The sequence below is a fragment of the Dermacentor silvarum genome, chromosome 2 (genome assembly GCF_013339745.2).
Source record: "Dermacentor silvarum isolate Dsil-2018 chromosome 2, BIME_Dsil_1.4, whole genome shotgun sequence".
Classification (NCBI taxonomy): domain Eukaryota; kingdom Metazoa; phylum Arthropoda; class Arachnida; order Ixodida; family Ixodidae; genus Dermacentor; species Dermacentor silvarum.
The window spans coordinates 98,318,775-98,332,009 of NC_051155.1; the positions used below are offsets into that span (position 1 = coordinate 98,318,775).

The following is a 13,235-nucleotide window of genomic DNA, read 5'->3' on the forward strand; positions in this document are numbered from 1 at the left end:
TCTAGTTTGCGAATAGCTGTACACCTTTGCCTTTTCTGTCAAGGCCTCTCGGGCCTTTCTCAGCATTCGTGCACATACAAGGTTAATCACACGACGACGGTGAAAATGAAATGTGCTTCTAATAGTTGAGTATAAGAGACTTCGGCTCTTATGCTGGTTCCTTACCATGGCAGGCGATGGGATGTTGATCTTAGTTTCACCAGTGCCTTTCGATGAATAACTATGGCATTTGTGGCAGACAGTGTGCGCTGGGTCTATTAGCGAGGCGTTCGTAGTTGCCGTGCCTTTCCTTTCTCGAACCACATAGACCACTGTGCCATTGCCTAGTTCTTCATCTAGGTGGAAAGTTATCTTCAGAGCACCGCCGAATGACACCTGAGCATTCATTATCTGAAACATTGCGGAAGCACTGTACAGGCACAACATATCGTTCACACAAAACGCTTTCGCGTAATAACTGCATAACCTGGAGCAGCGTGTAATCTTTCATTCGGTGGTGTACTACTATTAAATCAATAATGTGAAGCAAAGAGAATTCCAAATGTCTTAAACCAGTTCGAGTAAGTTCATTGCTGTTCTGCTGTTGATTAGCTTCCATGCGTAAACTTTTCGGAAGTTCGAAGCGCCATGCGTAGCATGTGTCCCACCTGTATTGACACTTATTCAGTAATTTCCCAGTGTAAAATTACGACACCTTGCAAGAATTCCGCACTGTGTCTATTAGTTCTTTATGAAAGTAAGTGTTGGATTCTAGTTACATAGAATTGTTCACACTATAAAACATGTACGTCTAGATGTAAAAAGAGTATTCAAGGCAATAAGCATGTTATCGTTACTTCTGTCACAATTGACCTCACAACACCAGCGACTATTCACTCGTAGCAGGTAGGCGCATTTTGTCAGCATGAACTAGAATTGTTGTTTTCATGAGAGAGATTGCCCGAAAGTATAATTTGCACTGAACACTAATAATTACAGCGGACACTAGATTTACCTTTTGTTCTTCTGACAAGAGACACTTCTCGAAATCTCATAAATTTACCCTAATGAGCAGCAATGGAGGGGTCAGCGGAAAAAAATATTTCTGTCGGCCAATAAATTCTCAGTAAATACGATGCTTTTGATACACTACTGCACTGTACTATCACTCCAGCTTTACCTACTTAAGAGAAAGTTTTAGCTCTAGAGCTCCTATCTAAACGTGTGGGAACTGAGAGGTCGTTTGAAGCGAATTTGTAACATTTCAACACTAAAATACCCAAGTATCTAGCGTAGAAGTTTATGACTTAGTAATAAAATGCGATATCACTAGCCTGGTAATTGCACCGAAGAAAAACATCTAAAGCACACAATGTTGATGTACCATACACCAGTCACACACTGTTAATTTGTGAGTAGTACTTTTGCTAAACCCTCGTAAACATCGTAACAATTTAGCGGTCAATTCATACATCAAATTTGTCCGTTTAAGATTCTTTAGGAGATCATGTTTAATAAACTGCGATACCTGTTTTTGGTGCAGAGTTAGATTCGTAAACTTCGTGTTTCATTTCTTTTTTTTTATATTTAGCAATGTTAAACAATGTTTGTAAAAACGTTCAGCCTGAAATGAAACTTTGGTTCAGAGAGGCCGCGTAAGTTACCTTTATCTGAAGCAGTATTCATTCAAATAGGGTGCAGCTGTTATTTCATAAAAGCATTTTTGCGTTTTACTCCTCCTTCCCTCTTTAAAAAGGAAAATTAGCAGGGGCGCAGCCAAAAATTTTTTTCGGGGGGGGGGGTCGCCGGCCCAAACTCTGCTTTCCTCTACGTGACGTGATCGATAATAAATATCGGTAGTGTAAGCAGACTCTATACATATATATCAAAGATATGGGACACCCCCCCCCCCATCTCGTGTGCGTGTGCTTGTGAATAAATTAAGTAAAAAGTACAGTAAACTCAGTAAATACAGTAAGTACGACAGGTACAGTGGGCGTTTGGCGCAACCGTCTCTCATCGCGCCACTGAATGGACCTGTTTTCGAAAACGCATCATTGACACGACCCGTCCGATCGGAGAAGACATCATTAATTGTTAATTTCCGTTAAGCCTAGATGGCGTCGTCCTCGTGGGGGCGAAGTGCGTTTCACAAGTCAAGGACGGCTATACGCGTGAAAATGCACGCGTGACCAGGCTATACCTACTCCCATAGCAATAGCTTGTTTGTTGCGTCTTTGCGCTAGAAAACATAAATACGCGCAAAAATGCGTAAGGTTTTTTTTTTCGAAGCTTTCTTCTCCCTGCTCCCTCATACGAGAGAGGGTTTCATTTCCTGCGGCAAGTGCATGGACCGCTGTGTCTTCCGCTGTGTGCGAGCGTGCAGCCGTCATTTGCCTTTACGTTAACAGATTCAGAATGGTGCAGAATATTTCACCGCACAGCATAGATATGGCATGTGTACACATTTTAAGTAGTGCGTGCAACTCATTTCTGCTTCACTTACGCCGGTGAAGCAGAAAGCAGTGAAGGAAGCGGCCTTGTATCTCACAGAATCTCGACTGATTGATGTACTAGTGATGCAGGAATGAGCTCCGGTCTTGTTCAGTGCACAGTGCACATAATCAATCTCTCAGGACGCGTGAACTCCGACGAGAACTGTCAGCGCCTGCAACAAGAGTTTACTTACGCTGTACTGCGCACAGCAGTAATCCATGCTTGTCGGCTGTCTGTTTCGTGCATTCTGTTGCGAGTCGGTGGAATTTCACTGCTGTCATCAACCGCTTCGTGTGTACATTGCTGGTTTGGGATTCCACAACACAACAGTAACTACCAGCCTTCCGCAATTGCTGGTTTGGGATTCAGCAACACAACAGTAATTACCAGCCTTCCGTATGGGGCGCAATCGCAAACAAGAGACGTTTCTGGCGCAGACTAAGATCCTGCGCGAGCACGGCCTAACCGGCACCTGAAGGGAAGCCGCGGAAATGTATACCAGAGATTTCGAACACCTGGGGTCTTTAACGTGCACCTAAATCTAAGTAAACGGGCCTTGAGCGTTTTCGCCATGATCTAAAATGCGGCTGCCGCATTTGTTGCTTCATTTGTTTCGCATTTGTTGCTTCAGAATGTGGCCGCCACATTCTCACCCAAAACTTCACAGAGTGTCAAAGCCTTGACAAACACCGGCACAGTTTTTTCCATATATAGACATGATTCGCTGTAAATTACACGCCCAAACGGAAGCGCCCAGGAATGAAATTGTGATAGTAGCACCGGTTTCATGAATTATGTCAGCGCGAAGCGACGAGAACAAAGGGTGGGTAAGTGGGGGAGGGGTGGGGGGGGTTCAATTTTCAACCCCCCCCCAACCCCCACCCCCTCCCTGGCTACGCCCCTGGAAATTAGAATTGGTCCCGAGCTAAACCGTCATCCTAACGTTTGCCTTCAGTGCCAATTTAAAACGTAAGCTCCAGACTGCGCACTTAGGCTGCAATTTTCAGTCAAAATTGAATTGTATTTTTTAAGGTGATAGGCTCCGAGACGTTAATTGCCACCCTTGATAGCTGGGCGAGCAATAACAAAGGGCTCTTAAGAACGAAATGTTTTGTAAGTTCGTCTAGGAATGTCTTATATTTTTCTATTCTTGCACGAGTGCTTACATCTCAAGTACGCGCATCTGCTCGCAATAGCGAAAATCAAGATAATAAGCATGCCAACCATAACCGGCCTCTCTGCCTCATCCAGCTGGGCCGTTGTGGATACCGCGAATATTGCGTCCACCTCTGGAAAGAATGTTCCGTCCGGATCTTTGAACGAGAAAGCGATTCCTCCGGTGTCATGCGCCAATTTCTCCAGCCCATGGTCTGCGTCGGCACCGACAGCGAGTGTGTTGACGACGACTCCGGTGGATGTCATGTTTCCCAGAACGTCCGCGATGCGTGGCTGCTGGTTTTCGTTCCCGTCTGACATAAGCATCACTGTAGCTCCTTTCGACGATACGTTAGCTTGCTTTAAAACCTGAAAAAAAAATGCAAGGCGGGAAACGTTTTATCTTGCCTATAAGGAAGACGCTCACTGGAGATTTTCTCCGTCGACGCTCTTTACCAAAGCACACGTTAGCTGATGTAGTCAAGAGTTTGACGGGTAACCGTCTGACCAAGTAAAATCATAATACAAATTATGAACCTTCTCAGTAACCTAAGCACGACCGAGTGGAGGTCTTGAGGCCCGTACGGCCACCTTGTTAACTGCGTGCAGGGAACCGCCTTAGCTGCACTTGAATATTTTACGAATTTACTTCGCATACAGACAGCTGATATTACTATCCGTTCTGCTAAAGGTGTCGTGAGTAGCCTGAATGATTATTGTTTGCAGATGAATCAGATTTTGGTCTGTAGCCAAGATATTTGGGCCATCCCGCTTAACGGTGCAACTCAGACAACTGCACGTGCTCCGCTCAGTCACCTGTCGACATGCTTACTTCTTCTTGACGTCATTCGGGGCCAGAATTTTAATGATGGGGTTTTACGTGCCAGAACCGCGATATGATTATGAGGGGTGCTCCGGAATAATTTGGACCCCCTGGGGTTCTTTAACGTGCACCTAGATCTAAGTACACGGGTGTTTTCGCATTTCGCCTCCATCGAAATGCGGCCGCCGTGGCCGGGATTTGATCGCGCGACCGCGTGCTTAGCAGCCTAACACCATAGCCACTATATAAGGAACCACGGTGGCTGGGGCCAGTATTCTCGAACGATCACTTTCGGGGCACGATCACTTTCACGGGATTCCGCATGATTCTGTATTAGTGGTTGCAAGATCATCAATAAAATTTAAGAACAGTAGTGAAGCATTAACACCCCTTTGTGGTAGATCCGCATATAAAATTAGATATCAAGTGACTCTGTTGATTAGCTTTCACAAATAGACCGCGGTTCCTAATGTTTAAATTCAGTCTACAACTTTGAATTTACCTTAACGGAGTTCTAGCTTAGCCATACGGTTCTGTGTGATTGAACGCATTAGAAGAATCTTAAACAAAATCAAGTCTAAGTGTTTGTATTATCAATAGAAGATTTTAACATCACTGGCACCTCGCCAATGACACACCTGGTTACGAAAAGATGGTACTGCAAACATACGCAGGTATCACTGGCTTTCGACACATAAGAGCTCAATGGCTGGCTAACTAGTTTAATCTGGGTGACGTACATTGAATCCATTTTCACGTGCTATCCGCACACTTTATATTGGCATGGGGAACGGAAAAAATGGCGTGATTTAAGGTAAACATGGGTTTTTGTGAACTACTTACATTCAGAGCTTCCAGAAGTCCACATCCGATGCATGTGTAGCCACTAGCATAAAGTTTGTCGATAGCATCAAGACTGTGATTTTTTGTGATGTCGTTTACGAGACTCATTTCTTGCTTGGTTGAAGCAGAAGTGGAAAACGTCACAATGCCTAAATTCAGGGACCCGTCGTTCAGATCATTCACGCGACGTGCCGCCACTTCTTTCACAAAGTTCAGTCTGGAACCACCCTAAGAACACAAGAATATTATTTGAAGTAGAGACACTTGCATAGCTAACATAATATAGTGCAGCGTTCACCCAGTGTTCACCCAATCACAAAGTTTTGAACCTAAGATATCTCAGTCCCGGATTTTGCTCCGGTTCAGCAAAAATGTTTATTTTCCGGTTCGACTACGAAGCAAAAGAAATTAACGGTTAAAACTAGCTTGAAGAGTCTTACGTTGGTTTCCATAAATGCAGAATATTTACCGAAAACCTACGTAATTTGATTTTGTGCGAAATTCGATGGTGCCCTTGAGCTGCTAGAAAAAGCGGAAGAAAATGGTATGCGTGCGTTTCTTCATGCTTCCAAACGGCTACAAAACATAATAACTTACTGAAATAACATCGTAAAACCCATGTAAGAAGCAGCATGTCATTTGTATCAGAGCACCTTCTTTAGTTCACATACAAAGTGTAGAAGCTGCAGTTTGTTGCGCAAGACACGATCTAATTCAACAGAAATGCTTGGCAATCTGAAGGCATCAAGATGCACTGTTAACAGCGACGTCAATTTCAATATTGCTTCTGAGCAGCGCTGCATTGACGCTGCTGTCTCTGCAATCTCTGCTTTTCTTCTTCTGTTTCTGACTTCAACCCAGCTCATAAAAAGAATAAAGAGGGTCATAAAAGGAGTGCAGCCATAGCCGGCGCATGCCGAGCCTATAATACTGACGTTGCATGCAGTCACTATTCGTGTACGCCTAACTGAATTTCGCTGTACCGTGAGACACAGAGGAAAAGCTACTACCTGTCTTCATTTCAATCACAAGTTTCTCGAAGAGTGGAAAAGTCAGTTGGGACATCAATGCTGAAAGGCGTTGAGGTCCTGTCCGGGCCCTAATTCTAACCAAAAATGCACGATACCATATTCCTGTTACGTATCCGGTAATGAGGCAGCGCAAGGTAACTGAAACTAAAAAAATCATTGCAAAAAAGTGACACTGGACTGCGGTTTACGACGAGCATCTTTATGCACCTGTCTTCACGTTAACTAGCCCAGGATTTGCGTACGCAGGTTGTTTTATTGCGATAGTAATTATATGGACACTCCAAAGCAGATTTCTGCCGTCGGCGTCACCGTCGGCGTCGCCGTCGCCGTCGCCGTGAGGTTCCGTGTGACGTCAACGGCGATGTAATCGTCACCGCGTTCCGGACGCTGTATGTGCGAGTGAAAGGGGACGAGGGACGTTCTTCTTCCTCTCTGTTATGGTGAAGCCTACTTTAACGAATCAGCCAAGACTCTAGATGGATCAAAGATGGACCGAGAATCTAGAAAAACATAGACGTATCCAGGATAATAAAAGAATACTCAGAAATATAAGAGGGAAAGAAATGAAGAATGGAAGTCTTCATTCTACGAGCTATCCGACAAATATATATACTTTGAATATTACGAATAAATAGTAGCGTAACAGAACTTGAGAATGGGAGAAAGGAGAAAATTTCGTGCATACTTCCTGTATCGATCAGAAAATTGAATATTCCTTCGCTTTCTCGGGGATAAACACCCGCGCTGTAGTAACAAACAAGAAGGTCACCACCTGATTCAGTTCCTGACTAGCTTGCTAAACGGACCATTCAAAAAGCTCTTCTTTTGAGCGAAAAAAACAAACACGAAAATCTAGGAATGTCCTACTAACAAGCTCGCACTACAGGAATGGCACATCGACAGAGCCAGACCAGACCTGTGTAAATAAAATGTGAGTGGGTGGGTTAGAACTCGGCAAAGCACCCTTGTAAGCGAGACTTCAAGCTGTCTGGTGAGGCACCGTGTACTGTTCCTCGGAAAATTAAGGGTCAGAGATTCAGAAAAAGAGAATGAATATTTAGCAGAGTTAGTAGTAGCAGCGAGATATCAAGCCGTATTTTATGAGCGTACGCCGACGTTGGGAAAGTGAGGCTCATAGAAAAGTCATAGGTTGCCACCACGAGTGAATCAGCATATTAATTTCGACTGAAGACTTTTTTACTTGTTATCCACTCCACATGGCGGAAACGCGTGTCTTTATAGCGTCTGCGTTTTTTCCCCTTCTCTAAGGACACATGATTAACCAAAAAAAGCGCAAAGAATAGATTCGACTGCAATATGATCCGACACTCCAATTATGAACTTGCAGACTCCACTAGCAATCTTTGGCCTTTGAGCGCTGCCTTTTACATTATTGAACACTTGGTGGCGTAGCGACAAACTGTGGTATCACAAAATAAGTGTTCGTATCATTTCTGATTCATCACGAGTAATTCATAATTCATATTAATCACGATATTGCCAATAACCCTTCTTATTTTGTATTCAGGTCTGTGCTTGCATATATGTGTGTGTGTGTGTGTGTGTGTGTGTGTGTGTGTGTGTGTGTGTGTGTGTGTGTGTGTGTGTGTGTGTGTGTGTGTGTGTGTGTGTGTGTGTGTGTGTGTGTGTGTGTGCGTGTGCGTGCGTGTGTGTGTGTGTGTGTGTGTGTGTGTGTGTGTGTGTGTGTGTGTGTGTGTGTGTGTGTGTGTGTGTGTGTGTGTGTGTGTGTGTGTGTGTGTGTGTGTGTGTGTGTGTGTGTGTGTGTGTGTGTGTGTGTGTGTGTTCGCTCCCGCACGGTCACCACACTTCATACGCACCATGCTCGTTGAAACATCGAGAACATACACCATGCTGGGAACCACGTCGTTAGATTGTTGAACTTCTTGAAACTCGACGTCATTGAACTTTCCCAGCTCAGCAAATGGAAACCTGCAAAAGGCGTTTATGATGTTTATTCATATTCGCAGAACACAAGTAGCAAAACATTTCTTCGGAATGAATACCAAAAAAACCATATGCCTATTGTGCGAGACGACGACGAAGTGGTTCTTCTGTGGAACCCTGAGTGCGCTCCGAATAATTTTCAAAAAGTTAACGGAAATTTGCAAGGAACCAGTGAAAATTATATGACAACGAACATCGAAACATCCCAGGACCACGTGGGGCCAAAATTTGGCAAGTGGATCTCTTTTTTTATACCAATTTTCAACGTTTCCTGCGACGTCGACGCCTATGCCTGTTTCGGCTTAGTACGACCTCTGACCCCGCGGGCCCCGGCGAGCGTCGAGGTGAGCCCCGGTGAGGTGACACCCCAGCACCCAAACCGCAGCTCGATATGGATGTCATAGAGGTGGAGGGCGAGGACATCACCCCCGAAGTAATGTAAGATCCAGGCTGGATAGCGGCTCACGAGAAGAGACACAGGAGCGGGAAACTCAACAATGAACAAGGCGAGAACCAAGCAACAAAAAAACGGCCACCACGGCGCAATACAAGAGCTATGTGCGCATACGCCAACCACCGACGGCACCGAAGCAACCACAACTGCCGCGCGATGACTAAGATCGTCATCCGCCCGCGCGGCGGGTTCGATGCGGCTCAACTGCACACCGTTGTCGTAAGAGACGGCGTGCTCCTTGGGGCCGACTTGACTCATGAAGCAGCGAGAGACGATACGCTTAGAATCAACGCACGAGAGAATACACTAACGATGAGCACCCCAGTCAAGGACAACGCCATTAAGTACTGCAAACTTGAAGAAATACGGATCAGATACCAGACCTATGCCGCAGCAGCGTACATGACGGTGCCGGAGGATACTTCGAAAGGGGTTATCCACGGAGTACCCGAGAGTGAAAGCCAAGAAGTCATCGAGAAGAGCCTGGTCACCGACCGAAACCCTACGATACTCCACGCGAGAAGAATGGGCTGCACAAACTCAATCGTTATAGTATTCGAAGGGACACACGTCCCCCACTACGTGTACTACCACGGCGCACAATACCGCTGCCTACTGCACAAGAAGAAGCCCGAAGTGTGCGAACAGTGCTAGCGCATCGGCCACAGGTTGGACGTGTGCCCCAATTCAAACAACAAGAAATGCCGCGGATGTGGCATACCAAACCCAACGGAAGAACACCAATGTACACCGAGCTGCAAATTATGCGGCAATCAACACATCACGGGAGACAAGAAGGGCACGGAAATCTACAGGACTCCATAGCTACTAAAGAAACGACAGTGGGAGGGAACCCAGCAAGAGCAGCAGAGACTCAGTGCCGAAGACCGGACGAGCAGCTCGAGAGAGCGGCCGAACCCCAAAAGCACTGACGCCGGCGGAAACGGCAGAGGCGGCGGCAGCAGCAGGAGCCGCTCCCACTCCTACCCGAGGCTGCCCCAGGGCGGTGGCGGCGGCGGTAGGCGATCGAGATCCCGGACGCCGTCCAGGTCAAGGACTCGATCCGGGTCGTCAGCGGCAACACCACGGCAGCAGCAGCAGCAGCAGGGACCTGGCCCGCAGCAGCAAGACCAAAGCAAGGTGAGCTGGGCAGACAGGGTCTCCCCGCCCGCCCAACAACAACTGGATAGTGGCAGATTCACCCTAGAGCAACAATTATCTCAATTTCAGGCAACGCTAGCTCAGGTACTACAGGAGAATAGAGGCCTTCGAGCTAAAATAGCATAGCTAGAAGCAGAAAAGACACGAGATCGGAGCCGCACTCCATCCGTCAGCGGTAAGGCAGACACGGCCAACCCCACACATATGCAGGTAAGCGCTCCGGCACCGGCACCGGTACCTGCACCGGCCCCGCCGCATAAGCGGAAGGCCGAAGAACAGCACCAGACTAAGGACGAACCAATCCCGAGTCTAGCAGACTTAATGAAGAAACAATTCGAAATGCTCAATACGCAGATGGAACGACAAAGACAACGCGTGGAAGCAACTGAAAACAGAATGGGAAGATTCGGAATCCGAACTACAGCATTAGAGAACACCCTGGAAGAAAATCGGCCCGCACCGGTGGGGCCTTTACAGAATGTGAAACCATACCAGAGACCCACCGTAGCGGACAGCAGTAGGGCCACCGGGGGGGGGGGGGGGGGGGCATCAATTAGCAACAAACATGGCCCCGAATAAAAATAGCACCGAATATCTCATCTGGCAATGGAACTGCCGAGGGTTTCGCCGCAAACGGGGAAACCTGCAGCAGTTCCATTGCCAGATCAGATATTCAGTGCTATTTTTATTCAGGGCCATGTTTGTTGCTAATTGATGCCCCCCCCCCTCAGGAAAAGAAACCCCAGATGTCATAGCCCTGCAAGAAACTATGCGACGGGCAAAATTATCGGGGTACAAATCCTACGGAGCCTCTGACGAGAAAGCACTCGTTGTAACCCTAGTCAAAAGAAACTTGGCAGTGATGCAACACGAAACCGCGATACCAAACGTAGAGCACGTCCTCTTAGCCTCTTTGTCCTAAACATCTACAGTTCTCCAAGACGCACAAATGGGTTCGGGTCCCTGTTCCGAAAAGCTCTTGACATAGCAAAGCGAAACACCGTTGTAGTAATAGGGGACTTTAACACGCCGCACCCCGCGTGGGGCTATCGCAGAGGAACCGTCAAAGGATGGAATCTCTGGATAGACGTACAACCGGAGGGGCTCACACTTATTACGGATCCTCAACAACCCACGCGCACGGGTACAGCGTAAGCGTGGACACCACACCTAACCTCACGTTCACAAAGAATACACAAGGCCCCAAGTGCGCAAACACACAAGACGATTTGGGCAGTGACCACTTCATTATAGCTATAGCACAACAATACACACGGGACCCACAAAAAAGAAGGGTAGGAAATTGACGATGGTGGAATGGGATATATTCAGACAGGCACAAGAACACAACAACACAATGGCGGACATCGATTGCGAAGAAATTATTACGGACATTGATAAATGGACACAACAGATACACAAAGCCGTAAAGCTCTCGAGTAGCCACTCGAGAAATTCCCGAGGAAGCAGGGCTCGAAGCAGCCGACAGCAAACTCCTCCACCTGTAGGAGGCGCGCAGTAGCCTACAGAGAGGGTGGAGGCGCCAGAGGCTGAATAGGACCGTGCGGCGGCGAATAGCGCGTTTAGACAGGGAGATTGAAGATCACGCGAACCGCTTGGACCGACAGTAATGGGAGTCTACATGCAACAGCATGGAGGGCCAGCTAGGACTAGGCAAAACGTGGAACTTCCTCCTATGTCTCTTTGACCAAGAGGGCAGCAAAACGACACAGAGACAGAACCTCAACAACATCAACCACACTTACGCGGGAACCGACAACGAACTCATTCGGGACATACAGAACAGATACATAGGAAGCATTACGCGAGAACCACAGAATGCGTACACGGGCAGGGAAAACCCCGCATTGGACGAGGAGATCACGGAGGCCGAGTTGAGGGCCGAAATACTCAGGCTACGCACAAAGTCGGCACCGGGCCCGGATGGCATTACGAACAAGATTCTCCGAAACCTAAATGACGAATCCATCGCGGCAATAACAAAGTACATGAACGCGTGCTGGGAACAGGGTGCAATACCGCCGCAGTGGAAAACTGCGCACGTAGTGACGATCGCCAAACCCGGGAAGAAATTACTGATTGAGAACCTCAGGCCCATCTCTCTAACCTCGTGCGTGGGGAAGCTGATAGAGCATGTCGTTCTCACTAGATTAAGCAACTACACGGAGGATAGAGGTCTGTATCCGCTCACGATGATCGGGTTCAGGCCGAAACTGTCCACACAAGACGTCCTGCTCCAAATCAAACATCAAATCCTCGACGCGCGGGGCAGAGGAACGGGACTGAAAGCCATCTTAGGGCTGGACCTCACAAAGGCCTTCGATAATATTACGCACAAAGCGGTCCTAGGGAACCTCCAGGACCTGGGGGTAGGCCGCAAGGACTACACCTACGTCCGGGACTTCCTCTAGAGCCGCAGAGCTCAAATCACGATAGGAGACATCAAGTCGGATGACATAAAACTGGGTAGTAGTGGAATGCCACAAGGCTGGGTAATGTCCCCCTTTCTCTTCAACGTAGCCATGATCGGCCTGCCGAAAATTCTCAGCAAGATCCGCGGCCTCAACCACAGCCTGTACGCCGACGACACAACGTTGTGGGTGACAGGCGGCAGCGAACGCCAAATCGAGGAAACCCTCCAAGAGGCCACGGGGGCCATCGAGCGCTACGCGGCAGAGAAGGGGCTTAGTTTCTCCTCTCAAAAGTCCGAACTCCTGCTGGTATACCCTACGACCAGGAAACAATACGGAGGAACACGGAACATTAACATCAAAGTGAACGGGGACCCGATACCTATCGTAGACTAAATCAAAGTCCTAGGACTCCGGTTGCATGCGGAAGGCCGAAACCTCGGTACCATCAAGGCGCTAGAGAACAGCGCACAGAAAACACTAAGGCTAATACGGCATGATGGAGGTATGCCTAACTCGTTTAGTGCAGGCCTTCGTCATAAGCCGCGTCGTCTATGTGGCACCGTACCTAACAATTGGTGTGGCAGAAAAAAAACAAGATGGAATGCATCATCAGACGAGCTTTCAAACAGGCAATTGGCGTCCCAGTCACAACACCCAACGACAAACTCTGAGGGCCCCTTCACACTTGCGACTAGGCGAGGTCGCGCGACCAAGTTAGTCGCAAAGCGACCAGTCGCAAGTAGTCGCAAATGGTCGCTTTTCTCGAAATGCGACCGTTTAGGGCCAGTCGCTCACTGCTCGATTTTTCAGTCGCGCGACCGCAGTCGCAGAACATCTGTACCAATCAGATACTAAGGAACAGGACGTCCGTATACGCTGACGCTTATTTTACG

The 13,235-nt window shown here is 47.5% G+C and overlaps 1 protein-coding gene across 1 annotated transcript in view; it reads right to left on the reverse strand.

Moving 5' to 3' along the window:
* The window catches only part of LOC119440243 (calcium-activated chloride channel regulator 1), a 201,956-nt gene extending 193,241 nt beyond the window's left edge, over window positions 1-8,715 (reverse strand). The window contains exons 1-5 of the mRNA XM_049662829.1: window positions 8,612-8,715; window positions 8,166-8,277; window positions 5,297-5,524; window positions 3,700-3,999; window positions 166-390 (exon numbers count right to left, since the gene is read on the reverse strand). Of these exons, the coding sequence (XP_049518786.1) occupies window positions 166-390; window positions 3,700-3,999; window positions 5,297-5,524; window positions 8,166-8,277; window positions 8,612-8,715 (969 nt within the window). The remainder of the gene's footprint in view (window positions 1-165; window positions 391-3,699; window positions 4,000-5,296; window positions 5,525-8,165; window positions 8,278-8,611) is intronic.
* Between the last annotated feature and the right edge of the window lie 4,520 nt (window positions 8,716-13,235).